Below are 27,432 nucleotides of genomic sequence, written 5' to 3' on the forward strand. Positions count from 1 at the left end.
AGTGTCACTCACACTGTGTTTATGTCACTATTTTCTGTATTGATCCCCTATTGAATATTTATTGGCAAGAAAACGAAAATAATACACTTGAGTAAATGAAAAAAGGCTTTATTGTATAGTATATAGCTCAAAATAGAATTTAACACAATCACTTTTAGATCACTTTTATTTTGAAACGTAACATAGAATGTAAGGTGGAGAACGACTGTATACTGTATATGTACTGCAAGCCAGTCCAAGGTATTGAAAGCTAAGCAAAAGAGCTGTTTACATCTATCACTGAGACTTACAGAGTCCAAAGAAGCCGGACTGAGTGCTCAGTCTCAAGGCAAATTTTCATCTGCTTGGAGAAAGTATGGTTCAGTCTGTGTAACATGTAGACAGTAAACAGGACAAAACCCTGGAGGTCTGAGCAGCTCTCCTCTGTAAATATCCATCCCTGGATTGAATCAGACTCTCTTTAGTTTCAGTCCAGTGGCCAGCAGCAGCTCAGGCTCATTTGTTCCTCCTGCTCACTCACTGTGCAGCAGGAATATGATTGTCCACTTTTATTTCCCTGGTTAGCGGTTAGGCGTTCTTCACAACACGGCTTAACACAGAAACAATGTCAATATATACTTTATACTGTATATAAAATAAATACAACTCTCTCTCTCTCTCTCTCTCTCTCTCTCTGCACCATCTTTGTCTCCTTGCATCTTGTAGTTTATATTTGACATTTTTTATGCATGTGTGTGTGTCCATGTTTGTATCAACGGAATATGCACAATCACCTCAGCAGTTCTGATGCAGTAGTGGTTTCTCACTCTGCTTTGGCTGATATTCGTCCCCTCCACTTTTCTTCTGCTTGGGACCTTTTGTGTCCTGGTTGGGGGTTTTGTGGTGCTTCTCTGCCCCCTCACCAGACTCTGTGTCCCAGCCCTGGCCGGCCAGCAGCAGTATGACCGCAAGCAGCAGCAGTGTGATTGCTGTGGAGGTCAGCTGTGGGTTGAGCTGCAGACTGTGCTGAGGCTCTGGCAAATCTTTTGTCCTGAATGAAACACACTGAGGCGTTCTGCTCTCTCTTAATCTTCTGCTAGCATGCTTGGTGCCCTCACTGATCCCTAAGTGCAGGCACACTCTGTAAAATGTCTCTGCCTGCAGGTGAGTCAGGTTGAAGCTCTGTGTGCCAGCAAGGATGCGTGTTGTGTATGTGGGCATGTGGGCATTTGAGTAAACGGCCTGCCAGGATAGGCGGGTGGAGGGGATGTTATGTCCATTCTGCCAGGACAGGATAGCGTAGTGTTCTCCCACCTCTCTCACCTCCAACCTCACATCCGGTCTGAATAACAGAAATTTCTTCAGATTAGCAGCCGCTCCCTTCTTCCTTTTTCTTTCTCTGTTATGAACACCCACAGTAACACTGCGTGTATCTGCTCCCAGAGCATTCTCAGCCACACAGGTATACAACCCCGCCTCTCTTTGGGTAATCTTGATGATCTCCAGAGTTCCTTCAGGCAGTACCTGATAGTGTTTGAAGGGTCGACAGGCGGCATTGTCTTCGACACTGGACGCAGAAGTGTGGTTCAGTTCTTTAGAAGCTGCCAGATTTTTGCAGGTAGCTGGAGCTGACAAATTTCTGGATGCTTGGCTTGGTGAAGGACCAAGTTTCAAGCCAGACGGGGTCACCCAATACAGTTCAGGCTGTGGATCTGCCAGAGCTCGGCAGTGCAAAACCAGTTTGCCCCCTTCTCGCACACCTACATAGGAGGGCAGAGAGCTGGCAGGAATCATGGGGAGACAGGAGGCTGACATTTCTCCTGAGGACACCTCTCTCACCTTGCGAGCTCTCAGTTCTGGAGGTTCGGAACACAAAGTTGCCTGGGGCTGGATGAAACGCACCACACGGGCTGTTTGTGTGTCTGCATCTTTCTTAGTGTGAGGACGGGTGGCCTCCTTGGCAGCCCAGTGAAAGAGGCAGTCACACCGCAGTGGGTTGGAGTGTAAGCTGACCTCCTGAAGACTTGGCAGGGAGAGCATGACATGCTGATGCAGAGCACTCAGAGAGTTGGAGTTGAGCATCAGACTCTCCAACCTGTTCAGTTGGAGGAAGGCCTGTGGATGAATGTAGGACAGGCGCGGATTGTTGGTGATCTCTAGCTTGGTGAGCTCTGGAAGGTTCTCAAGGGCTGCTCTCTCAATAGACACCAGTTCCTCCATGTTGTTCAGACCGAGCTCTTTCAGGTGGACCATATCTCTGAAGTCTCCTGGCTCAATGAGTTTGATGTGGTTTTTATTGAGGTCAAGGAACTTCAGCCCCGGCACTCTCCTCAGGGATTGAGTTGGGACTTTGGTCAGAAGATTATCATAGAAAGAGAGGCTCTCTAGGCCCTCTAGCCCTTCCAATGCTTTTTCAGCCAAACCTCTTAAACCCATACCACCAAGGACAAGACTCCGGAGGGATTTTAGAGCCATGAAGCCCCGCTCAGGCAGGGCTTCCACAGGGTTGCCTCCAAGCATAAGAACTTCCAAGCGAGGCAAAGCCCTGAACCACCGAGGGTCAACATTGGTGAGTCTGTTGTTGTTGATATGAAGACGTAATAGGGAGTCCAGACCAGTGAAAGCTCCAGGAGCTATTGAATGTAAGTTATTGTGGCTGAGAAAGAGTTCCTGCAAAGTTGGCAGTGATGAGAATGAAGAGTGAGGAAGGTGACTGAGATGGTTTTCCTCCAGGTGTAGGGACAGCAGAGAGGGCAGGGGGGACCTCTGAGTTATTGTCCTCACACGGCTAAAACGGTTCTGGGAAAGGTCAAGGTCAGTGAGGTTGGGGAGTCCATGCAGCACTGCAGTGTCCAGAACTGACAGGAGGTTACTCTGCAGGCGCAGGGTGTGTGTGTTCGGGGGTATGGGTAAGGGAAGCTTGGTTAGTAGGAGATTGTTGCAGTCCACCGTGGGAGCTTCATGGTAGACAGAGTCGGGGGAGAACCACAGCTTGATCTGACACACACACCTCATCGGGCAGGAGACATGCCATGGTAGCGCGGGAGGTAGTGAGCCCACCACAACGGGGACACACAAACCACCAAGCACACACAAGAGACAATGTGACTGTAAAAGAACTAAAGCTGGCCTCATAATCCTCACAGGTCGTGGGAGCTGCTTCACACAAAGTGAGGAAGAGTTTGTTACGGAGATGCAAGATGAATCATTTGGACAGGAGATGTGTTAAAAATTTATGGTGTCAATAGTTTCAAGGTGTCAGGAAACTGTCAATGCAGAACAGATGGTTTAATGTCACCTTTCATAATGTGATCAACTGTTAAACACGCATCATCACTGACTTCTTTCCCTTCCCAGGCTTGTGAATGTCCAACTTTTTAATGTGTGGCTTTGATTGCAGCTGTAGAACGCGGTGGGGACTGCGTGATGGCGGCCTTTCCTGTCACAGCATCAATCCCACATCCAAACCACAGGTGGAGGAGTTGTGGCTTTTGGGTGCAGCAGCTCACTGTTTTGTTTTAGAAAAACAAGACAAGAAAGAAAGAGACATTCAGCCATGAAAACTGGCCAGCCAACTGTTGAAAACACACATTAACACATTTTTACTCATTGCGTCTTATCACCTCAAACAAACTGACTGAATTTATTCCATCTGGGTGTTACAATGGAGGCTATAGCAAGGTCATGGGAGCTTTAAGGGTGTATAATGCAGAAAAGCACAATAAAAGCTGAAATGATCCAGAGCCAACAAGAACCAAGCAAGAAAGAGACTAGAAGATGGATGGAAAAAAACAGACAGAGGGGAATGTTCAAAATGAGATTTAGCCTCGACTACTGCAGTTAAAGAGACAGAATCAAATAAGCACAGAGACAACAGAGGTGAAAACTGAGAGAAAGAAAAGCAAGAAAATAATGAGCAAGAAGGAGCTCTGCAATTATCGCTAATGTTATTTGCAGCCTGCAGGAGAATAGGTAAACATGCAGTGATGAAACCGTGTAGCATGTAGGTAAATATTTCATGTCAGTGCTTCACAATTACGGCTTGTTAGAGCAAAGCGTCCCACAAATGGTATTTATTATGTAACACTTAAAAAGACCCCAAGGATCTTTTATGTTATCAGCCTTCTGTACTTAACACTATAATGGGAAAGGTTGTGTGAATGTATCACGCACAGGCACGCACAGGCACACACACGCACACACACACATTAGCTTTTAGCATTTGGCAGACTCTCATATCCACAGCAATTTTCTGCTCAGTAGTCATGGTACAAACCATCACACTAACGGACCGTAGACATTTGGCAGCCATCAGATCATCCCGGTAATTAGCTGGCCAATAATGCAGGCACCCTACTGTACAAAAAACACGTGCTATTTTCACAAGCTGTTCTTGTCCTTTGACTTTAATGTGTGCAATATGTGGAAGTCGGGTTCTACTCTAAACAATAAAGTACTATATTCCTATTAGCTCTAATGTTGGTCTCTACTAAAACTAAAGCTTTGAAATGCTCCAATATTTTCACATTGTCTAACATGTGGGGTTTAGTTTTGGAGTGGTCTTTACTGAAAGCAACAACCTGCTGTGGCTGCAAATTACACTCAGTGTGGTTAAAACAGTGAAGTTCATCCTTAATGAGGTACTTTTCATAAAAGACCAGGTTCTTTTACACTGCACAGCGGTCAACAACCTCCTTTCTACCTAATGTGAATAATTTGTAAATAATTATACTATTTACATTATAATTTAAAAATAATATTCTATCATATTACATATTGTGGTGTGACAGTAGATTTGGGGACAGTCCTTTGCTCCCTTAACATTTATTTCAGATGTGATCATCATGACAAGATTTACAGAAAAACACAGAGGGGCTACATTTAGTGCTAAATGACAAAAAATATTGTTGTCATGATATTGGTATGAGGTTTTTACTTAGATACATATATAGAGAAACAAACACACTTTCAAATGCCAAGAAGCACAGGCCTGCTGCATAGTTGCCATGGAAACAAATCTTCCATCCTCACTCTGTCTCGGTGTTGTGAGATTTACTTTGGGATTCGTTTTGGTCCAACCTGTGTTATCAGTTGATGAAACAACGTTGACTGTACTGGGGGAAATTGTACAGCTCCGTGCAAAAGTTGGCAAGTGTTTAGATTTGTATCCATCACGCAGCTCCAGAGAGGCCTCTGACTGGCTGCAGGGTGATAACGTGAGATGCAGCCTGAGCCCCTTTAAGTGCTGTCCTGAACCTTACAGACTCAGTCTGCATGTTTTTGTAATGATTGCATTTTGTAGTGATCTGATACATAAAGAACGGTGCAGCCATTTGTGCCTGTGACTTCCATGGCATAAACTTACAGCTTTTCCTGACACATGCTAAGTCCTTCCATCCTGCCAGCTGGCCCTAAAATACCACAGGTCTGCATGAGGGGGAAATTCAGGACAGAGGAAAATACTGCCAAATTTAAAAGACAAAGGATTACTTTTAAATGTGTGAGCAGCACAAAAATGAGGGTTGTGTGACTTCTGTTGTGTAAGTCAATTTAAAGTCTGAGCTGTAACAGCAGAAACAGGAGCAGTTCCCACCTCCCGGGGCTCTTCTTACTCTTCTATCAGCCATTCACTTTCATCTCCACTCTCTCATCTTTTCACATGCAACCTGCTCAATAATGGATTCATCATTTAATTTTGATGTCCTCCATTTTTATCATTTGCTCTCAAAAGCTTATTGCTTTTTTTTGCTAGTTTGAGGAAATACAGTGCTGGTGTGTGTTTACAAAGGACTTGTGGGCCCTTGTAATTTGAAATGTACATCAAAATTACTGTAAAACAGATCATCTGACTCATAACTGTCTCCTCCAAAGCCTCCACAGATAGATTGGTTTGCTCTTTGTCACCATTGTTACCCTGCAGACTCCTCTGACTCATATTTCTTTTTAAAGTTTTATACATAACTGCACAAAAGCTTACATATTTATTACAGTAATGCTCCACACATACAATGATAAGCAAAATAAAATCAATGAAATAAAATAAAATATCAAAAGCTGCACTGATATGTGGCGTTAGTGTCTAAGGAGGAACACCTAATCTAAATAATTAAAGTCAATACATTTCCAATGACGTCCTTGTTTCCTATTCAATTAAACCAGAAACATCTCATTAAATTCTGAATTGATTCATGTCAGGGAGACTCAAGTGTATCATGGTCAATTAGGTGGTATCCACTCAGACTTCATGATACTCCTTTTCAAAGTGGTAAGAAGAAACCTTATGTCTTTTTTTAATCACAGTTTGATAGATGTATTTATCTGTGTAACCCATCAATTTTGTGAAGAGTGCTTTCCATTGATTTAGTAATGCAGTTTTTTATGATTATTAGATTAACAATAGACACGGAAAATACTCTAAAATCAATGCTTCTAATAGAGATAGCTTGAGGTATTTGGTGGAACATGTATCAATCTTCCTCTTGAAGACTTTCCAGTGCATTGCAATATTTTTTTTAAATATATATATGGCTAGTTGGGTCCTGCTCTCAACACCATGCAGATGCAATATCAGACAGTTTGTTAGATTGTTGGGTTTTTGTTGACAAAGCTTGTGTATTATGCATGTTTAACACTACATCTCTTGAATTGGTTGTAACCTTTATTCTCTTGTCAACATGGTTTCTATTTAATCTAAATTTTCATCAGCCATGTTTACCCAATATGCACTCCATTCAGGTAAATGAGCCACAAATTCAGTGTCAACAAGTTCTTATTTTCATTCAAGTCAATCTGCATGTAATGGTAGCAAGAATCAGTGTGCACCAGGCATTTACCACCGGGCAGTAGAAACAAATACGGGTATACTCTTTGGTTGAAAAGAGAGGCAAAGTATCCCTTCGGTAAGGGATGACTACGTACATGGTGGTTTCTGATCTTTAATTGGCAACTATCAAAAAGTCAGGGGCTACAAAAGTTTCAGAGCTTATTTAAAGGTGAACAGATGTTTTCATGTTGTGATTAGATGAATTGCAGAGAGGTCACATTCATGCTGCTCCTGTCAAGTCCAACATGTCTCACCTATTGAAAGCATCAGCGGAAAGCAGACAGAAAAAAGATGAAGAGGTGAAAATTGTATGGGGGTTTGAGCCATGCTCGGATGGATGTAGTTCTTTGCTGGTTTGTTTGGGCAGTGCAGCTACGACACTGAGAGATACTGCAACAGGGTGGAATAGAGAGAGGGAGGATTTAAAGAAGAAGAAAGAGGGACGGTATGACTGAGGTAGAGGTGCTGGATGCAGATGTTTTAAAAAATAACTCAGATGCATTACTCTGCAGCTGCATTTGTTCCAGCATTATGCACAGACACACATATTCACAGTCATGATTTCTGCTCTGCCAACAGTGACCACCGAAGCTTCAAACACACACACAGCCTTATCATCACCTTTGAATGAGGAGTGACTGTGCATGGTGCATGACTGACTGCATGTTCCTGAGTGCTGCAATGTCCTGTTTGCTCTAAGATTCTATTTCATATATCTTACCGCAACAGACGCACAGACATCTCTGTTGTTGTTTCTCCCTTTCTCCGCTGGCTTTCTTTGCAAATTTCCTCACGTGCCAGGAATCTTCTTCTCCCTCTCAGTCACACGTTGGTTGATCTCTTAAGATTCCTGAAATATCACCTCTCACTCTCTGTCACCAAAGCTGAAGAGAAAATTGGCACAGCCTGAATCTCTCTCTCTCTCTCTCTCTCTTTCTGTCTCCCTCTCTCTCTTCCTCTCTTTCTCTCCCTCCCTCCAGCTAAAGAGGAGATGAGGTGTGCTTTGCAGCAGCGCTTCTGTCCCTCTCATCTCTCCTCCTCTCCTTCTATTGCCTGCCTCACTCTGTCCCTCCTCTTCCTCACTAAGCTGAGAGAAAAACCACATAGCGTTAGTTACTTATGGTATTAAGTTTTGTTAAAATGTCATATTTAACCCTTTAACACCACCCTCAATAGTTGATGAGCAGGAGAGACACTTTCAAAAAAATCATTTAGGTTTTTAGAATCTGTATTGTGTAATATTTATACTTTGTGTCTCATTGCTTAATTGAGGTTATAACATGGAACAGACTCAAAATTATTACACATCTTAAAAGCAAAGTGCAAATGTGTGAACATAAAGCTTTCAATAATTTTTGAAATGGCCTACCTAAGAATGTGAATGACTTTAGGCTTATTTTTACATTGCTGTCTTGCTTCGGCAGTGTCCTCTGATTCTGTATATTTTAAAGCCGGAACAGTTCTCTTAGCAGCTTCTCTATAATGCCACATTGGCAGGTGGCCACTAGTGGTAATTTATATATGAAAGAGCTATGAGTCCAGTATGGATGGATGGACATTCACAGAGCCTCATTGTTACTGCAGCATGTTCATTACTCTGCCCTGCTGTTGAATATGAAGCATGTAGGGGTCGAGGTATACGTTTTACACTCTGATACATTTCAGGTTTTAGGGATACTACAGTGATATGATAAACAATGTGCACACAGCATAATAAGTAATCCCCTGTGAGATTTGTCCTGGAAGTAAAAGACACATCACACTTTTTATAAATGGAGTAAAACCACAGCTGAAGTGGAGTTTTTTTGCATACAGCAGCAACAGTTACAGCAGTGAAGTGCATTTGAGTGCTGTGAGTAAATGTGTCTACATCAGACTGTCAAATTAATGGAGCGATGGTGAGAAGAGGAGTGCAAGTCAAACAGCATGAGTGAAGTTCAGAGAGTGTTTCACACTGGTCCTGCAAAGATTCTGCATTTTAGATATTTTCAGTGATCATTACATACAATAGAGTGCCTCAGTCTTTTGAAATATTATAATCCAAATGTGCTGTACTTACTCCAACTCTGTTCCTGTTGTCAAATTAGCTGGTAGAGTCTGATTCCTGCCTCACACTGAGCAGCTTCAACTGCTCCTCAGAAAACATAAAAGTGACATCAGGGCAGGTTCATCCATCTTCCTGCACAGTCTGTAAGTAAAAGGTGGCTCTGCCTTAGAGTGGGAGGAGATAAGGGTGGATTGATGAGCCAACTAAACAAATCACACACTTCTTTTCTGTGGCCAGCTGATACAATAACTCTTTATTAACACAAATGCCAAGCCCCCCTTTTTGGCCTGGTTTTGCTCTCCTCTATATACAAAATCACATTACACTAGCCAACAGGTATCAAACAGACAAAGCTAGTGACAAAGTCAGACTGATGACAATTCCTATTAGATTCAAGATGATGAGCAATGTGAGTTCAAGCTTAAGAGATATATCAGTCATTACAATGACGATGAGTGCAAGATCTGAACAAATATTCAATTCCTCCAAATATTAACAAAATATGATTTAATAAATGCAATAAATCAAAAACTGTAATGTTATGTGTGAATAATGTAAAATAAGAACAATCTGAAATGTAACATTTAATGGGTTTGATGGTGGAGAACATCCTGCACATGACTGCTGATCAGGGATGTTTTTCAGCAGATCCTCCACAGGGAGAAAACAGACATAAACAGTGTGAGCATGGTAGTTATGTATGAGAAACTCTGAAGATCACTTTCACAGTTTGCTGTACATTTCATGCTTTGTAGTCATGTTGTCCTGTCACAGTGAAGATTCTGCTTCACGTGTAGAAAAGAATTCACCACTTGCAAACGGGGGGGAAAAAATCCAGTTACATTCTGCGTTTATCCTCATTGTTTTTCTTGCTGATAGAGAAGTGTGTGTATGTATGTGAGTGGGTGTATGGTAACTGAAAATCCACCAGATGGTTGTGGAATAAAGCAACAGAACACAGAGAAATGAGCTATTGCAGGATTTATTCTGCCAGTAAAGGAGAGAAGAGTCCACTCTCTTAAATATATGAAACATTTCTGCACATTAAGGGCTTATATTAATGTGTGTTAGTGCATGTGTGTGTGTGTGTGTTCGTACGTATGTGAAATGGTCTCTCTAATGGCTCTCCCGTTCATTTGCTTGATTCATTCAAGAGCCAACACACAAAAGCACACACACCCACATGCCCTGCTGACTGAAAGGCAGTAAGGATAAGTGGTAGCTCTCTGAAAGGAAGGGGAGAGCGAGGAGGTCGCCATAGCAACACTGGGGGTTGCCACTTTTATTGGAGAAAGAGAATCAGTGCTGCCTATCCCCCCCATCTCTCTCCCTCTCTCTTTTCTCTATCCCTCTTCCTCTCCCTCTCTCTCTCCTCACTCCCTCACTTCTCCTTCCTCCATCTCACCTTTCCTTTTCTCTGTATGTTCATTTCATCTTTCACAAGCTGACGTCAGCTTCCTAGGACATCTGTGGACATTCAAGTCACGTCTCTCCCTGTTAGCACAGTAAATGATGGAGTTAAAATGTGCATGTTTGTGTGCAAAGAAATGAACATATCTGTGTAATATCTAAATCATATGTATATCAAATCATGCTCTGACATCCTGTCACATTATTTGTGCGTTCAGCTGCCAGTGAGTCACAATCCCAAGACCCATCTCCTTCTAATATATGTCTTTTCTCCCATTGAACAGAAGTGAGCATGGCACTTTGTCAAGTTTGTAAAAAAGAGAGACACTGAGTGCATGTCAGTGACACACTGAGCTCAGGTTCTAACAGGTTGTGTGTGGAAATGTGATAAGGCAATGTGTGTCAGAGCCTCTCTTCTCCTGTCACTACATTTGAATTCTGTTCACAGGTGGGCTGTTTCCCAGCTGGACCCGGGAACACTCAACAGCTCAAGGACAACGCTACCGCATCTCAGCTAAACGTGATGTGTGAGGGTTGTGTGCCAATAGAAACATGGCCGAGAGAAAATGATTGAGCATTTGCTGCCATGGCGACAGGCCCAGCAGTATCTAATAGCAACGGGCTGTAGAGAAGCCTGAAATATGCGGTTATAGGGAGGAGGAGGGGAGGGGGATGCAGATAGATGGGTAGAGCTGACTGCTGTTCACATATTTCATGTTTTGATGATGATTTTTTTAACAGTATAGTTTTCATACATTTGCACATTCTTCCAAACTGAAAAGGAAAACAGATGGCGTCTTCCTCTCACCATTCTGTTCCCTCTGCTTTAAATATGCACTCCTACATATCTGAGAAGTTCATTAGATGAAGAAAAATCACACCTCGTGTAGAGAGAGGCTGCTACTTGTACAACTTAATCACACCTGCTTTCCTGCTGGGATAAATATAAATGAATGCATTTTAATTACAGACCTTTACAGTTATGCTGCAGCACTTCAATTCATACACCACTGCAGATTTCACTTGCTTTACTCTTCTTCTTTCTAACAGAACAGAAAACATTATTAACTACCATTAATCATTATTTCTTATATGTCATAATTCTTACTGTCTATGTTATGTCGCTGTTTGTGTTGTGTGGGAGATGGCAACAGGTCTGTGTTCATCTGCTGACTCCCTGTGCATGGTTGCCATGGTGAGAGAGGCAGAGAGGACAGTGTGGTTTATGGTTCAATAGGTTCTATGTAATTTATCTCTAAAGCAAAGAAGAACCGATGCAGGTTAAAGCCTGCTTTGCGCCCAGCATAATTCTGCCCATTTTAAAGAGCAAATGACATCACTGGAGGAACCAGACTCAAGAGTAAGTGATCTGTTGTCTCTAACCTCTTGCACAAAATGGACTCGGAGTCTACATGGCTTATTGATTCCCCCTAGTGGTGAGATTCAGGATTGCATTTAAATATTCAACCTACTGTATGTTAGTCCCTCATTTTTTTATCCTGTTGTTCTATAAAAGTGTGCTGTCCTCTTCAAATCAAACAACATTACATTTGGCCACAGAGGGAAAGTGTCCCCACCTCAACACCCCCACCTTAGTGAAAAAAATTATATATAAGAAAAATGTGGACGCGTGGTACATTACCATGATGCATCAGTGATGCAGCTGCAATATGTAGATTACAGTATTGGTTTGAAGAAACCATGCTGTGGTGAAACTCTCATGGAATAATAATGCTATGTTGCATTAGGTTTGCATGGATAATCCTGTAGTTGTCAACATTCAAGTTATATTCTGTGTAAAAGTAACTGAAAGCATGGATTGGCTGGACTGCTGAGAGGTATTAAAAATGGCATCAGTCAGCATTGTGTGCAGAGTATGATAATCCATACTGCAAGCACTGGCTCACTGTTAATTGTGTGTTCATCCTAGTGAAATGGCCCTGACAGTCCACAACTTTAGTTCAAGCTCAATAGCTGCTGAATGAATTTGCCATGAAATTTTGTACCCATATGCCCAGAAGTTTCAGCCTAATCAGCCTGCTCGCTCTCACTTTCTGAGAGATTTCTGCGAAGCCAGTAATAGGAGAGCACATAACTGAACAGTCGAACTGTGTGAACTAGAGTGATGTCAGAAAACCCCTCTGAGCAAACAGTTGCTAGAATGCTAGCTAACATTATTATTAATATTATGGGATCACATATTAAAGACACACTGTCTGAGAACATCTGCACACTGTAAAGTGATTCACATATGACACACATAGAAACATGCCAATTGATGCTATGTCAGACTTATGGCACCAAAAATTAAAACTTTTTCTGTGCTGTATTGTTCTCTTCACAATATACTATACACAAAATACTGGCACTGTTCAAAAGATAACATCTAAAGATATAGAAGGTATAAAACTGTCGAAATCTGTTGTGAGCCAGTTAGAGCTGTTTCACATGCAGTTTCTCATTGTCACTGTGAGCGATGTCCTTGTGAGCTCTGTGTGTGACTGACACAACTGTGTTATCTAATGTTACAAACTGGTCTTTGGCTACAATAGCTGGGTAACATCACTATATCTTAGGATCACCAGTTTTTTAAATGTTTTAAATGCTTTTTAATGAATAATAATTAAAAAAAATGGATCGACAGAGCAAAACTAACAACACTCCACAAAAAGACTGATCTACAGCCAAGGACATGAGAGGTCAGAAAGCCTATTTGTGGTTTAGATTACTGAATGCCATTTAAAACTGATATTAAAACTTGGTTAAAGATGATAAGGCATGTACTACAGAACTACAAACAAGTGAGTAGAGGTCACTATCAAAAACATTGTGCAAATGGAAAGTGGTGCAGCCACAGTTTTTCTGTTTGTTAGAATAATTTACAACATAAAAGGTATACAGATAGTCATAGTCATATTAGTGGTAAATACTGAAAACATAAACAAGTATTCTAAAAAACTCAATGAGAGTGGAAAGCTACGGCCGTGGTCAATACTAACCTTGAAAACAAGTCATTTAATCGGATCATGTTAGTTATCAAAAGGCACTTGAAGGATATCAGGGCTGCCTGTATATCCACTGTAACACTAATCCTGACCAAACAAGTACAGGAGTTTGACTGTTCACTTTTGCTGACTCATCAATCCAGATCAAACACAGCTCACATTTACGGCAGATATGAGGAACCGCTGAGGACTATATAAGAGTCTGCAGGCCATCAGGTCATTGTACAGAGGCAACATGGGCAAACTACTCATCTGTGTTGGTAAGCTACAGAAACTTTAAATCTCTTTTTAGTTTTTATGAATTCAGATAAGTCAGACTGGTACTCATTAACCTGGCTCCTCCTCCTCATGTTCTCTCTTCTCTCTGCAGGTCTGGCTCTTCTGCTGCATGTGCAGCTAGGTAATTTTGTAATATTTATCCCTTTAGTGTTTGTGTGAGATGTTGTATCTGTCCACTTTTTGTAATGTAACTGTCCTGTGTGTTGTAGGATCGTCCTACATCCTCTCCTGCTATTTCACTAACTGGGCACAGTACCGCCCTGGAGCAGGAAAGTATCTGCCCACCAACATTGACCCATGTCTCTGTGACCACCTCATCTATGCTTTTGCTGACATGAAAAACAACATGATCACGACCTATGAATGGAATGATGAGAAACTCTACACACAGTTCCAGGCCCTGAAGAATGAGTAAGCAGACACAAATGTCTATAAAGACACACAGAGCAAAATGTCAGATGTTAACCTGCATGTTGTTCTGGTTTGCAGGAATGGCAACCTGAAGACTCTGCTGGCCATTGGAGGATGGAACTTTGGTACTCAGAAGTAAGAACTGGGGAACAGCGCTTTCATCAAATAAATAAAACAATGCAAAAAAAACCCCTTTGTCTTTCTGTCTCCAGGTTCACAGCTATGGTTTCGAGTGCTGCCAATCGTCAGACCTTCATCAACAGTGTAATCACATTCCTACGTCAGTACGAGTTTGATGGACTGGATCTGGACTGGGAGTACCCTGGTAGCCGTGGTTCCCCACCTCAGGATAAGGAGCGCTTCACCGTCCTGGTCCAGGTTGGTTGGTTACTGCTATTCTGTGTATCAACAGCTCTTTGTGTTGTGTTTCTGTTGCCAACTGAACCTGTAAAAGCAGCATCCACTGTTCCCATGACTGAATTGGAGACTTTGTGCAACACATTAGTGAATCAGCGGTGAGACTGATCTAAGACTCTACCTATTGTAGGAACTGCTGAGCGCCTTTGAGGAGGAGGGCAAGAAGACAAACCGTCCTCGTCTGATGGTGACTGCTGCTGTTTCTGCTGGAAAGGGAACCATTGATGGTGGATACCAGATCGCCCAGATTGGAGCGTACGTATGAAAACATGAAATACCCTTACATTCAGTGCTCAGAACAGAGCACTTGCCATATTTCTGACCTTAGAGTAGTCCTATTTAGTTAACACTGAATTTGACCAGAGGTGGTTGTAACTCAGTCACTGACAGGCAGGTGTGATACAGAAAGCACAGATAATAAAGCAGAGATATTTATATTCAGAGTCAACTTCAATACTCATGTTTGCTTTCTAGTGTGCTGGACTACCTTCATGTCATGACCTATGACTTCCATGGTTCCTGGGAGCGCAACGTTGGAGAGAACAGCCCCCTGTACAAGGGCCCTGCTGACAATGGAGACATGATCTACTTCAATGTGGTCAGTGCAGGAATCCGTCTTTTAGAGTGCCATACATTCATAAAAATACATTACAGGACACCAGTCTGTACTCTCATAGGACTATGCAATGAAATACTGGAAGAGCAATGGTGCCCCAGCTAACAAGCTGCTGGTTGGGTTCCCCACCTATGGACACACCTTCCGCCTGGCTTCTTCTAGCACAGGTGTGGGAGCTCCCGCCAGTGGAGCCGGACCTGCTGGACCTTTCACCCGACAGGCTGGATTCTGGGCCTACTATGAGGTACGTACTTCATCCTTATGACTCTGACGGTGAAGACAGGACATTGTGTTACGTCAAATTTTTTTCCTCCCATTAGATCTGCACTTTTCTGAAGGACGGAGCCACACAGGCTTGGGACGAGCCCCAGCAGGTGCCATATGCTTACAATAATGGAATCTGGGCTGGATATGACAATGTTAAAAGCTTCCAGGTTAAGGTATGAAGATGTTTTTCACTTTTTACACTCCTGTCACAAATACTTATGTTTAAGCTTATTAACCCCCCTTGTATTACAGATTCAGTGGTTAAAGCAGAACGGTTTTGGTGGAGCCATGGTGTGGAGTCTGGCTTTGGATGACTTCACTGGCACTTTCTGTGGCCAGGGGAAAAACCCACTGATCAGCACGCTCAAGAGTGGACTGGGAACTGGATCCTGTATGCATAAATCACAGATCTTCTTGTGAAAAATGTGATTTATTATATCTTTAACTTCTTTCATTTTTCTTCCTCAGCCTGCACACCTCCTGCTAAGCCCATTCCTCCAGTCACACCAACCAGGCAGCCCCAGCCTGGTGGTGGTGGTGGCGGCAGTGGTGGCAGTGGCGGCAGTGGCACAGGCTCTGGTTTCTGTGCTGGCAAGTCCAACGGGCTGTACCCTGACCCAACCAACAAGAACAAATTCTATAACTGCGACCAAGGAGAAACCTACATTCGTAACTGTGCTGCCGGCCTGGTCTTTGATAACAGCTGCAAGTGTTGCAACTGGCCTTAGACAGTTTCTGATTGTTCTTTGCATTTAGAAGCTCAGTCAGCCATCATAAAACAATCTGTAACATCTGTCATTAATAGAATCTCAATAAATACCCTTTTGAAAGCAACTTTGATGACTCTGTATGTGTTGTCAAGTCCATGTGAAGGTGTAAAACTGACACCAGTAAGTCTCATATAACATCTTTGTATGTTGAGTTTATATATTAGCTGTATTGTTGAGAAAACCATTTAAACATAAGCATCAATTTGTAAACATCTATTGAAAGCATTTAATTTTAATCAGGCCATTGATGATGTCAAATCAATAGAGCTGAAAAATAACAACAAAGAAGCAACTTTATCAAAGTGTGTCTCTAAATACACAGATAATGAAGGATTCACATTTCCCACTACCATATCATTATAGCCTACTTTGTGTAAGTGTTCAACCAAAACATATATATGTCTTTAAAGTGCTCAGCTAATGGCAAAGTGTACATGTTGTGGTAATGTGGCTCCCATATGTTACATTTTCTTATCCTTAGTTGACAATGCTTCTTTCTTGGCGTAGCGATCCCCTCTGTTGATTTCCAGGTAGGGATGCCACTCCTCAGATGGAGAACACAAAAACTTCAGGCGCTGCAAACAAATATGGTTAAAGCTACCATCACTGCCTAAAAACAACAGAAACAGATGCCTATAGAATCCTGTTCTTATACACACCTCCCAGATGGTGCCTTTTGCTGTTGCGATCTTGAACACCATGACACATGGGATCCAGATAAGAACGAATCCAACCATGCACCAGCCTAGAGCCAAACCCCAGTCTGGGTAGTGGACACCTCCATAGGTAGGGGGGGTATAGGGTATCAGAGACCATATCAGGATGAACTGCAGCCAGGAAGCAAATTAAACAAAACAAATTTATTAAAAAAAACTAGTGATGAGTATATCTCTGTCAAATGTCATGGTGCACTACAATGACCATGTTCAGGCCTCCACTCAAGGTACCATGCAAACCATTACATTGTCCACTTTTTCAGATGCAGTTTGGTAAATTTAGGCAAATGAAATATGATGATACCATTACAAAGAAAAGCTGCAATAACACATATTGTCATTATCTTGGCTCACTGGATAAGTACCCCCTAAGTAGGGGATTTTACATGACCAAAAGATGCATAGCTGCTGTATGCTGTAACACACCAGTTGCTGCAACTACCTCGTTGTTTTCCCTGTTTTTCTTAATCTGACATCTCACATTATTACACAGAATGGGAGGAACAGTCATCAGTTCATCATGTTTGTTTGGTCATTTCTTTCTACACACAAACACTGTAACTTTTCCCTCCTATTGGACCAAGGCAGGACAAGACACTACATCAGCAGCATGCTAAGTTAGCATGCTAACTTCAGTAGATGTCTTTGCACAAAAAAACAAAGAAATTTAAGTTGTTTTTGATTGTTAATTATTTCTTTAAATTATATGTAGCAGTAATAAAAAAGCAAGAATTTGGTTGTATTCACCACTAAGATGCAGGGGCAGATGACGAGCCAGCATGTTTTCCACCATAACCAGTACCAGAAGTTCCTTTTTCCAATCATCATCTCTATGTCTTTAATAAGACGATTTACACCTGTAATGCATGAGAAGCAGTGAGTGATTCTGGACACAGCCAGTGTGTAAAAACTAAAGTTAATCAGTTGTTGTCATGTTTACAGTATGACATCATATTTACCATATATGTAGCAGAAGCCAATGATCTCAGTGCAAGCAAGGATTAAAACCATCCAGACGCTGACAGAATAGTCCATTAGAGTTACCCAGTATATTCCTGCCTATTTCAAACACATACATATGCACACACTGCAGGTAAGAACAGGCAGAACAATTGAAACACTGTCAGCACAACTACAGTACTTTAATTACTATTAAATTACTATTTATTAACTGATGATATATATTATAAATATAATATTAAAGTGACTATAATATAGTCACTTTAATATATATATATATGTATATGTATATGTATATGTATATGTATATATGTATATCCAATATATTATCACTGTTTCATCTTGCTCAACAACATGTACATAATATTTGTTCTCTCTAATGTATGATGTGCATATTTGTCCCTCTCTCTCTTTCATCCTCTCTGTCCTGTCTACCTCTTCTTCCCCTCCTCTGCCCGGCCGACTGTCAGCAGGAAGGTTCTCCCTTATGAGTCAAGTCCTGCTCAAGGTCTCTTCCTGTTAAAAGGGAGATTTTCTTGCCACTGTTGCTCTTAAGGGGGTTCAGGCTCTGGGTCTCTGTTAAGTGCTTTGAGACAATTCTGATTGTAAAGTGCACTATATAATTAAAACTGACCTTTGTCACACATGGGAGGCCCAACAAGAAAAGGAGGGCTGAAACCCCGACAGTCAGAAACACACGTTTGGATCTTATCTGAGGGAATAAGTCAACTAGGCAAGTGTTGATTACCTCTGATGACAGAGAGAGAAATGAGAAAGAAGCAGAGCTATGAGTCATGTGATTCTTTTTAGAATAGGTCAGCTTGTAAAATAGCACATAGCAAAGAACATGCTGCTCATGCAGTGGTAAATGTGAGATTACAGTAACTTCTAACCTGTTGATGAAAACACAGTGCCCACACCAATACTACAAATCATGAGGAAGAACAAAACAGACCACAGTGGGGCGACTGGAAGCTGGGCCAGAGCCGCTGGATACACAATGAACGTCAGCCCAAATCCTATACAAAGAAAGGAGAAGATATCAGAAAACAAGCAGAAGGATGTTTTTAAAAAATAAAGTGAAAATGTGAGTATTGTAGGTGCCTTACCTTCAATAACCACATTTTCAATAGGCACTCCATAGACAGAAGCCATATGACCCAAAATGGAAAAGATAGCAAAGCCTGCAAACACACTGGTGCCTATAGCAAGAAAAGAACAGTCACTATAGCACACTAAGTAGTTCAGAGACATAACTCCCTATGCATGTCTTTATGTAGCCAGGAGGCTTTCTAGGAAAGAATGGTAAAGTTTGTGACATGAACAGCTATCAATGACGCAGTGGAAGTTTTTAAGAATGTACACACGGGCTTTATATTTACTAGTTTGACCATGAAATCAAGCAAGAAGGTATATTTCATACCTTGGTTAACAATGCCTACAATGACTGCATTCAGGAACATGTTGGAGTGGAAATTGCTATAGGAGGCATAATTGATAATGCCACCCCATCCAAGAGTCAGGGAAAAAAACGTCTGCGTCACTGCATCCCTCCAGGCCTACAACACATGAACACATTCCAAGAACAAAGACACAGATGATGCAATCATGATTTATGATGACAACATTACACCTTTTGGACATTTTCACCTGATATTGGGGGAGCTAAGATCTATAGATTTAAACAGATAGAATGTATAACCTGTAAATTTGTGTAGAACAATTTTAGGAGAAAGTAAAAGTGATGAAATGTGAGATTTTGAGTCATATTTATATATATATAATTCATTAGGATGAGGGAGTGTTGGGTTCCTACCTGTGATTCAGTCAGTTTAGTCAGATTGGATTGGAAACCAATGTAGTAGTCTATTCCCACTTGAGCTCCTTCCAGTGTCATGCCTCTGATTAGCAGGATCAAGATGACCAGGTAAGGAAATGTTGTTGTAAAATATAGAACCTGAAGAGTCATGTGACACAAGTGAGCTGACGACAGAATAACGTGCCTACATTTCTTTACAAATGATGCAACTGATGTAAGAACTTGTAAAGATTTGAAATGAGGTGGCTTTGACTTACTTTGCTGGATGACTTGATGCCTTTGGAGACCACAGCAGCAATAATGATCCAGCTCAGCAGCAGACAGAGAGCCAAGGGCCAAAATATTGATCCAGTTTCATCTAAACCACTGGACCTCTGCAGGACCACACGACTGTAATAAAAACACATCCATGTGTGCAGCAGCAGTATTACCAGAGTGTCATTCTGTGCTTCGGTGTGTGATTCTTACTCCCAGTACTGCTCACTTGAACTCTGCACTGGAACCGAGATTATTTTGGATGAAGGACAGGTGTGGTTTTCTTGAGTCCAGTTGACCATGTTCATTAAAATACCACTTACATTACAGTATTCTACAAAAGAAGAGAACAGTTGATTGATAGATTCAAATTCAAAATCTCTCAGTTCATCTAAAACTGGCAAAATACAGTACTGCATTTGATCAAAAAACCCTTCACCTATAGGCGTGTTGCTGCAGTAAGTGTCAGCCCAGCTGAAGCAGCTGGACCACGGCAGAGGAGACTGCATGGAGGCGAACAGGTAGTACAGCCCATAGGCAATGATGACGCTGTAGTAAACTGTCATAAATATGTTTGTTGTAATCATTGCCCAGCCAACACCTGGGAGAAGACAACACTCTTAAAACTGCATGGCAAACTCTCAAAAACATGATAAAAATGTAATATTCTTTCTAGCCTACCCTGCATTATTGGTGTCGCTCTCCACACATGGATGGGACCTTGGCTGCAGAACTGACCAATGGCACTTTCCAGAGCCAGCATTGGTATTCCACACAGAAACATTGAAATGAAACAGGGAATGAGAAAAGCACCTGTTCAAAGGAATAAAGAGGCATTTGCATGATAACATATCAACATCATTTAATGTCACAGACACCAAGTGATTACCGCCGCCATTCCTAAAGGTTAAATATGGAAACCTCCAGATGGTTCCCAGGCCGACCGTGGAGCTGATCTGTGAGACCATGTACTCCGTCCAGCTGGCCCAGTTATCACGCTCAGGTTTCCTGTCACCGTTCTCTGGTGCGTCCTGCATAAAACAGATTGTTACAACTTTTCCTGTCCTCACGGACCACTTTCAAATTTCTTTGACTTTGTTTAGTTCTGTAAGGTTGCTAATGAACAAAATAAATATGCTCATATAGGTTTGTTATGTTTGCTTACATTTAAATATCCCAGCATTCCTACCTCAGCAGTATCAGGAGGATCCTTCAAACTCTTTGAACACAATGTTCCCATTGTGTTTGCTCTGATGGATTGTTGAATATTCAAACTGCTCCAAAAAACTGCCCCGACTCACAGAAACTAAACTGTTTACCTGGCAAGTGAGCACTGATCACTTTCAGACAAGACAAGAGTTTTATTTGTAGTTTTGCACACCTGCACCTAAAAATAAACAAAGTTCAGCTATCAACAGAATGTGGAGGAACAGAAGCTCATGTGTGTGTGGTGTTGCAGTGCTTAATACACTGTGGGCTAACAGAGGGAGAGGAAGAACCAGAGGCAGTATGTTCTGTGTGAATATTCTGTCTCAGCGGAATATGCACATAGATCACTTCAAAAGTCATTTCAACAATTCCTTGACTTTTTTGTTAATTTGATGCGACAGAAGGAAAAAAAGTACAATAACCTAATAAAAAAATCTAAACAAAAGAGAAGACCCTTTAGCAGAATCGTTCATACAGTTTGGCTTGGTTTCATTTCATCTCAGATATATAAACTACTGCAAACATTTAGATACCTTGTTTGTAATTAAAAGACTTTATTCAATGACTTGGAAAGACAACTTATTTTGAGAACTACATTTACCAGATTGTCTCTCTATTGACCATTTAGTGGTGCTAAGAAATGCACTTATAATATGCATAAGACGATATAAACATAACACATATCAACCTAAATGGAACCTCACATGTTGCTCACATTATTGAATAAAAAGCAGCATATTACAGCACAGTAGCAACATTTGACAGAAAAAATAACACATGACCACATATAAAAACCTTTGTGGTGCATCAGTCACTACAGACTCACCTGTTGCCATGTTGTATGTTGGCGTCCTTTTATTATTACTGCTGCAACTTACAACACACAACTACCCTGTCAGCATATCTGGTTGAGAGGAAAGTTCTCAGTTCTCAGCACACAGTGCTAACAGCTGTGGTGACAATAAAATGATGTGAGAGCTCACAAGGTGTGACGCAGACAGATCAATGTTTACACAAACTATTATCGGCTTTGACTATAAAATATCTCTTGTTTTATTTACAGTTACGCATGTTAAATGCTGCCAATTCACACAATTTCTGTGTTATGAGAGCTATACAAATAGTCACATTAGCTTACACACACACATAAGCAGACTTCATGTGTCAGAGTTAGTGAGACACAGAAGCCAGGTGAAAACTACCAGCACATCAATAAGATAAGAATCAATACCTAATCATCAATAAAAAAGAATAATTTCCACACACTTCTCCTCATGTTTCTGTCCTTGTTCTACGTACCGGTAATGTTGGCCTGTGGACATATTGTGTCTTACAGCAGGATGCAAGCCTGGGTGCCCACTGAGTGCTGATGCAGTGCGGTGGTTTTCAGTTTAAATGTGTACAGGGGTGTAAAAACTGTTTGAACTGCTAGTCTGGCCCCTTTGCATCTTGATACAAATATTGTTATTGTGTGTGACAGTCTGTCAGTGTGGCCCAAAGTAATAATAAATGAAGGGAAATAATAGTAATTTAGATCTCTGTTGGTCACATGATCCACAGCGTGCCCTCACTGTCCTGACAGGCCCTATAGCTAAGTGCTGCTAAGCAGCCAAGGGAGTAAACAGCTGGTCAGGTGAGCAGGTTCTGCAGCGGTATTCATTTTTGCACTGTGTATTCTTGCAAGATGACTGACAGAGTGAAGTGAGCCATCCTGTGTGTCGTCTGACTGTATGTTTGTCTTGTCATGGGTGAAGTGCATTAGAGAGATTTAATTTATCATTTTACCGTCAAGCTGTGTTTTCCTTATGTTTCTGGTTTAGAGGCAATGAGACATAGGCTATGAAATCACATCGAATCAAAGAACTTTATTTGTCCCCTGGGGGGCAATTCAAGCCTATGTTTCACTAAACTATGCAATATGCATATTCACATAATTTTGGACTATTACAGTATAAATACAACAACAATAACAATAGAAGAATTTGAATTGTGATTTTCTTAACCTACCATCTAAACATATCAGTATTTGTTTATAACATTTACACACAAATTAAATATATGCATACAAAATATGTAACTTTGCGTTGCTGGCTTACACAAAGTGGATAGTCAAACTGAATAAATGCACAAAACCATTTAAATACATGATTTCAATAATATTTAAGTATTTTTTTTTTACTTTATTATTAGCACTTGGAATAATAAAAGTCAGATCGGATGGATTAAATGTGTGGCTATACAGTACAATTTTATGAAATGTCACTGTGTGTGTGTGTGTGTGTTTGAGTCCATGTCACATTCTTTATGACGATTCAACCAGTGTTTCAAATTCATATGCCCCTTTTTCCCTTTGAGCACCCGCCCCCCCAAAGGTCTCTGCACAGCCCTGCTCACCATAGACAGTCATGGAGAGAGGAGAAGAGGGGCAATGAAATGCTGTAAGTTCAACGCTGTATGTCATCAGTCAGTTTAAAGGACTAGAGTTTTGTACTTTTTTGTCGTTTTGTAGTTAATAGTTAATAATGACCTTAAAGGGACAAACAGGTCACTCAGTGGAAGAACTATGTTTGTTCTGTGAGGCCAAAGTACAGAGACAGACACATTAGAGCCACGAGCTGGAGACTTTGTTTACATTTACTTCTTGTTTGGTTTTTTGCTTTTCCTCACGACGGCAGTGTTCTTCTGAGTAGCGGGTCCCTCGATGGACATCCAAGTAGGGATGCCATTCTTCAGTCGGAGAGCACACTGACTTCAGCCGCTGTAGAACACAAGCAGAGTCTGAGAAATCCCTTCCTGAAGCTAGAACAGTGTTTTGATCCACGACACTCACCGTCCAGGGGTTTCCTTTTGCTTTGATCAGTTTATACACACCAACAACAGGGATCCAGAGAAGGATGAATGCAACCATGCACCAGCCAAGAGCCAAACCCCAGTCTGGGTACTGGACTTTTCCATAGGTTGGAGGGTCAAAGGTTACTATAGACCAGCCTAGGATCACCTGCATAAAATGTTAGGTCAGAGGCATCTGATGAGGACCCTTGGCTCCATGTCTCTGCAGATTTTAAGTGGGTAGTGTTAAGGAGGAAGATGGTCACACTCACCGCTATGAGACAGGGGCTGATGAAGAACCAACATGCCCTCCACCACAGCCAGAAAGCCACACTCTTGTTTCCAAGCATCATCTCAATGTCTTTAATGAAACGGTTACCTCCTGTACAGTGTAAGAATAGCACACATGCTGGTCTTTTACAATGATTGTCACTATGCACAGGTCTACAGTGATGAGAGTTACCGTAAATGTAGGCGACACCAATGATCTCCAAGAGAGCCAAAAACAGCAGCACCCAGCTGGCAACAAACTGGTCAATCAGAGTCACCCAGTATATCCCTGCCTTCAGACACACACACACACACACACACACACAGGGGCTGATCTTTAAAAACTTCAACTGAATATGCTATATATATAGAGACATGCTGAGAGCTTCTGTTTGATGACAGTGACAAACGTTGCACTAACCCTTGTGACACATGGCAGACCCAGGAGGAAGAGGGTGGCACTTGTTGCTATTGTCAGTAAGGCATGTTTGGATTTGAAGATTTTAGGGAAAGCATCACGCAGACAGGTGGTCACAACCTCTAACAGGAAGAAGAGAGGTTTCAGGATACAGTGTATCCTGCTAATACAACTTTTAATGAAAGCTTCAGTCTTACCAATTCCTGCAAACTGCGAGTCCAGTCCTACAGTCAAAAGCATGAAGAAGAACAGAATGGACCACAGAGGGGAAATGGGCAGTTTAGACAGAGCATCTGGATAGGCAATGAATGCCAGGCCGAATCCTGCACAAACACAAGAGGGCATCAATTACTAGTCTTCCACATTTTTGTGAATTGATCCCACATGGTTTGTCCGTCTGACCTTCCTTCACCACTTCTCCAACAGGCATTTTGTAGACGTGAGCCATGTGACCAAGGATTGAAAATATGGCAAAGCCTGCAAACACACTGGTCCCTGAAAAAAAAGAAGACACAGACATAAATATGTATGATTCTCCCTCTTTCTATAAATGTTGCAGTTAGCCAGGCTCCTACCAGCATTAGTAAGTGTTACAACAAATGAGTCCTTGAATACATTGTTGTGAAAGTTGTTATAGGAAGCAAGAGTCATGACTCCACCCCAGCCAATAGAGAGAGAATAGAAGGTCTGAGTGGCAGCATCTTTCCACACCTAAAACACATACAGTATAAAAAATGTTCTTTTTCATACTTAGACTGTGATGTGCCTGAACAGGAAAAGATAACCCACCTGTGCCTCAGTCAGCTTGGTCAAATTGGATTGGGAGCCAATGTAGTACTGTATCCCATCTTCAGCTCCTTCTAGGGTCAAACCTCTGATCAGCAGGATCACAATCACCACATAAGGAAATGTGGCCGTGAAATACACAACCTGAAGAGACAGAAGGAAAAAGTTTTTGGATTGTTGTCACTATGCATGTTGCTGAATGGTTTATCAGACAAAACTATAGTAGTACAACTCTATGTGTGGTGGATGCTGACTCACTTTGCCAGATGACTTGATCCCTCTGATGAGGGCTGCAGCAACAATGATGGTGCTCAGCAGCAGACAGAGAGCCAGGTGCCAAACGACTGGTCCTGTCTCATCTAGACCACTGGATCTTTGCAGAGCCACACGACTGAGGAGGAGGAGGAGGAGGAGGAGGAAGACATATCAAATAACTGTATGGCAACAGCATGATAAGATTGTGTTTTTGTGTGGGTTCTTACTCCCAGTACTGCTCACTGGGGTTCTGCACTGGAACTGGGATTATGTCGGATGAAGGACAGGTGTTGTTATCCTGAGTCCAGTTAGCCATCAAAACTCCACTGACATTACAGTACACTGAAAGAGGAGACAGGGCCAGTGATTAACTCACCTAGAGTGTCAGCTTACAGACATTCCAATAAAAAACATTTTAATAACTGTCAATCATTATAATAATGAATAAGTTGTAAATTGTTGCACTTAATTGCTGCAGAATAATTTAACACCAATCCTGTTTTACCACCCTATAAAAGGATGACTCAGCTTTCACCAAACAGTAGATTTAATTAAACAGGTTTACAGGAAATCAGCACCTGAAGGTGTGGCACTGCAGTTACTGTCAGCCCAGCTGAAGCATCCAGACCACGGCAGAGGAGACTGCATGGAGGCGAACATGTAGTACAGGCTGTAGGCAATGATGACGTTATAGTAAATTGATACAATTAGAGTCACCATAACCATGGCAACACCAACACCTGGAGGGGAAGACAGAGAATAAAAGAAGCTATTATTATATTATTTATCAGAGGGCGTGCAGACACCTGATACATAAAAATGTATTAAAGAGTATATTACATAGTTTTAAGTGTTTATAAGTTACATAACATACAAGTAGCTGTTTACAGAAAGACAAAATATTTTTTAAAATATATCCGAGGGACATGTACTGTTTAGAGTTAAATTTATTGCCCACAAAGACAAAGAACATGTATTCTCCTGCACAATATTATTTGCTTGGTATATTTAATACCTCAAACTTGCTTTTGAAAAAACTATTTCTACTCTTTGACTACTAATTGTCACTGAACACATAAAAAAAATATAGGTTAGGGTTACACAGTTGATCATTAACCACAAGCCTCATAAAACCAGTCATGTTGGTTTTCAGGTGGTGGTCCTACCTTGCAGTATAGGCACTGCCCTCCATATGTTAACTGGACCCTGGCTACAGAACTGACCAAAGGCACTTTCCAAGAAAAAAAGAGGGATTCCAGCCACCAGCAGCATCACAAAATAAGGAATGAGGAAAGCACCTGATGGGAATGAAATGAAATGTGGTGACAAGAAACACTAACAGGAATACACAGAGTGATAGAAAAAAAGCACTGATGTACCCCCTCCATTCCTGTAGGCCAAATAAGGAAACCTCCAGATATTTCCCAGACCAACAGCATAGCCGATCATAGACAGGATGTACTCCCTCTTGTTGGCCCAGTTTCCACGCTCATTGTTCTCATTATCATCATTAGCATGTGGGTCCTGCTTATTAAAAAAGTTAAAAAATATTGTAAACTTGTCAACAATTGTTAGTGAATACAGTGCGTTTAATGTAAAAATGATACAGGAAATATTTAAGTTTTGACCATTTTTATGCTGCACACAAGGCAGATATTTTTTTATATGTTTTCAACTCTTAAACAAAAGATCAAAAATACCAGCATTGAATTCCTTATAAATAAAAGTAGTGAAGTATATCCAGGGAGAGTTTGGTCCTACCTGGTCCACTACTGCAGGATTCCTGAAAATCAAATCTTTCAGACTGTTCCAGCTGTATTCCCTCATGTCCTTTCACCTGCTTGTCTGCATAACAAATTGATGTCACTGCTATGGGTCCTCTTTAAAGTCT

General features: G+C 41.4%; 4 protein-coding genes across 5 annotated transcripts; 1 reads left to right on the top strand and 3 right to left on the bottom strand.

Annotated features, from left to right (window-relative positions):
• Nucleotides 1–560: 560 nt before the first annotated feature.
• LOC114435312 (leucine-rich repeat neuronal protein 2-like) lies at nucleotides 561–3,154 on the bottom strand. The gene has a single exon (XM_028404934.1). It carries the CDS (start codon nucleotides 3,112–3,114, stop codon nucleotides 775–777), a length of 2,340 nt encoding a protein of 779 aa, XP_028260735.1. The 5' UTR covers nucleotides 3,115–3,154; the 3' UTR covers nucleotides 561–774.
• A 10,239-nt stretch (nucleotides 3,155–13,393) lies between these two features.
• Nucleotides 13,394–16,088, top strand: LOC114435317 (acidic mammalian chitinase-like). Its single transcript, XM_028404945.1, has 11 exons — nucleotides 13,394–13,524; nucleotides 13,635–13,664; nucleotides 13,753–13,954; nucleotides 14,033–14,089; nucleotides 14,167–14,332; nucleotides 14,502–14,626; nucleotides 14,846–14,969; nucleotides 15,049–15,231; nucleotides 15,308–15,427; nucleotides 15,507–15,645; nucleotides 15,723–16,088. The coding sequence occupies exons 1-11, from the start codon at nucleotides 13,500–13,502 to the stop codon at nucleotides 15,980–15,982; spliced, it is 1,431 nt and encodes a 476-aa protein (XP_028260746.1). The 5' UTR covers nucleotides 13,394–13,499; the 3' UTR covers nucleotides 15,983–16,088.
• A 397-nt stretch (nucleotides 16,089–16,485) lies between these two features.
• On the bottom strand, nucleotides 16,486–21,079 carry LOC114435493 (sodium- and chloride-dependent neutral and basic amino acid transporter B(0+)-like). Its single transcript, XM_028405187.1, has 15 exons — nucleotides 20,964–21,079; nucleotides 20,664–20,805; nucleotides 20,456–20,587; nucleotides 20,214–20,375; nucleotides 19,988–20,108; nucleotides 19,777–19,909; nucleotides 19,517–19,657; nucleotides 19,124–19,259; nucleotides 18,810–18,902; nucleotides 18,594–18,719; nucleotides 18,335–18,450; nucleotides 17,700–17,799; nucleotides 17,488–17,597; nucleotides 16,684–16,851; nucleotides 16,486–16,599 (listed from the first exon to the last, which is right to left on the bottom strand). The coding sequence occupies exons 1-15, from the start codon at nucleotides 21,012–21,014 to the stop codon at nucleotides 16,486–16,488; spliced, it is 1,845 nt and encodes a 614-aa protein (XP_028260988.1). The 5' UTR covers nucleotides 21,015–21,079.
• Nucleotides 21,080–23,148: 2,069 nt separating this feature from the next.
• Nucleotides 23,149–27,388, bottom strand: slc6a14 (solute carrier family 6 member 14). Of its 2 annotated transcripts, XM_028404940.1 has the most exons (15): nucleotides 27,303–27,388; nucleotides 26,921–27,068; nucleotides 26,708–26,839; nucleotides 26,120–26,281; nucleotides 25,769–25,883; nucleotides 25,545–25,677; nucleotides 25,290–25,430; nucleotides 25,076–25,211; nucleotides 24,903–24,995; nucleotides 24,698–24,823; nucleotides 24,504–24,622; nucleotides 24,276–24,375; nucleotides 24,085–24,194; nucleotides 23,814–23,981; nucleotides 23,149–23,741 (listed from the first exon to the last, which is right to left on the bottom strand). In XM_028404940.1, exons 1-15 carry the CDS (start codon nucleotides 27,366–27,368, stop codon nucleotides 23,586–23,588), a joined length of 1,905 nt encoding a protein of 634 aa, XP_028260741.1. In that variant the 5' UTR covers nucleotides 27,369–27,388; the 3' UTR covers nucleotides 23,149–23,585. The 2 variants fall into 2 exon arrangements, with proteins under 2 accessions (XP_028260741.1, XP_028260740.1); XM_028404939.1 differs by having other exon boundaries at nucleotides 23,149–23,981; nucleotides 26,921–27,065.
• Between the last annotated feature and the right edge of the window lie 44 nt (nucleotides 27,389–27,432).

This window comes from Parambassis ranga, chromosome 5 (assembly GCF_900634625.1).
Source record: "Parambassis ranga chromosome 5, fParRan2.1, whole genome shotgun sequence".
NCBI lineage: Eukaryota > Metazoa > Chordata > Actinopteri > Ambassidae > Parambassis > Parambassis ranga.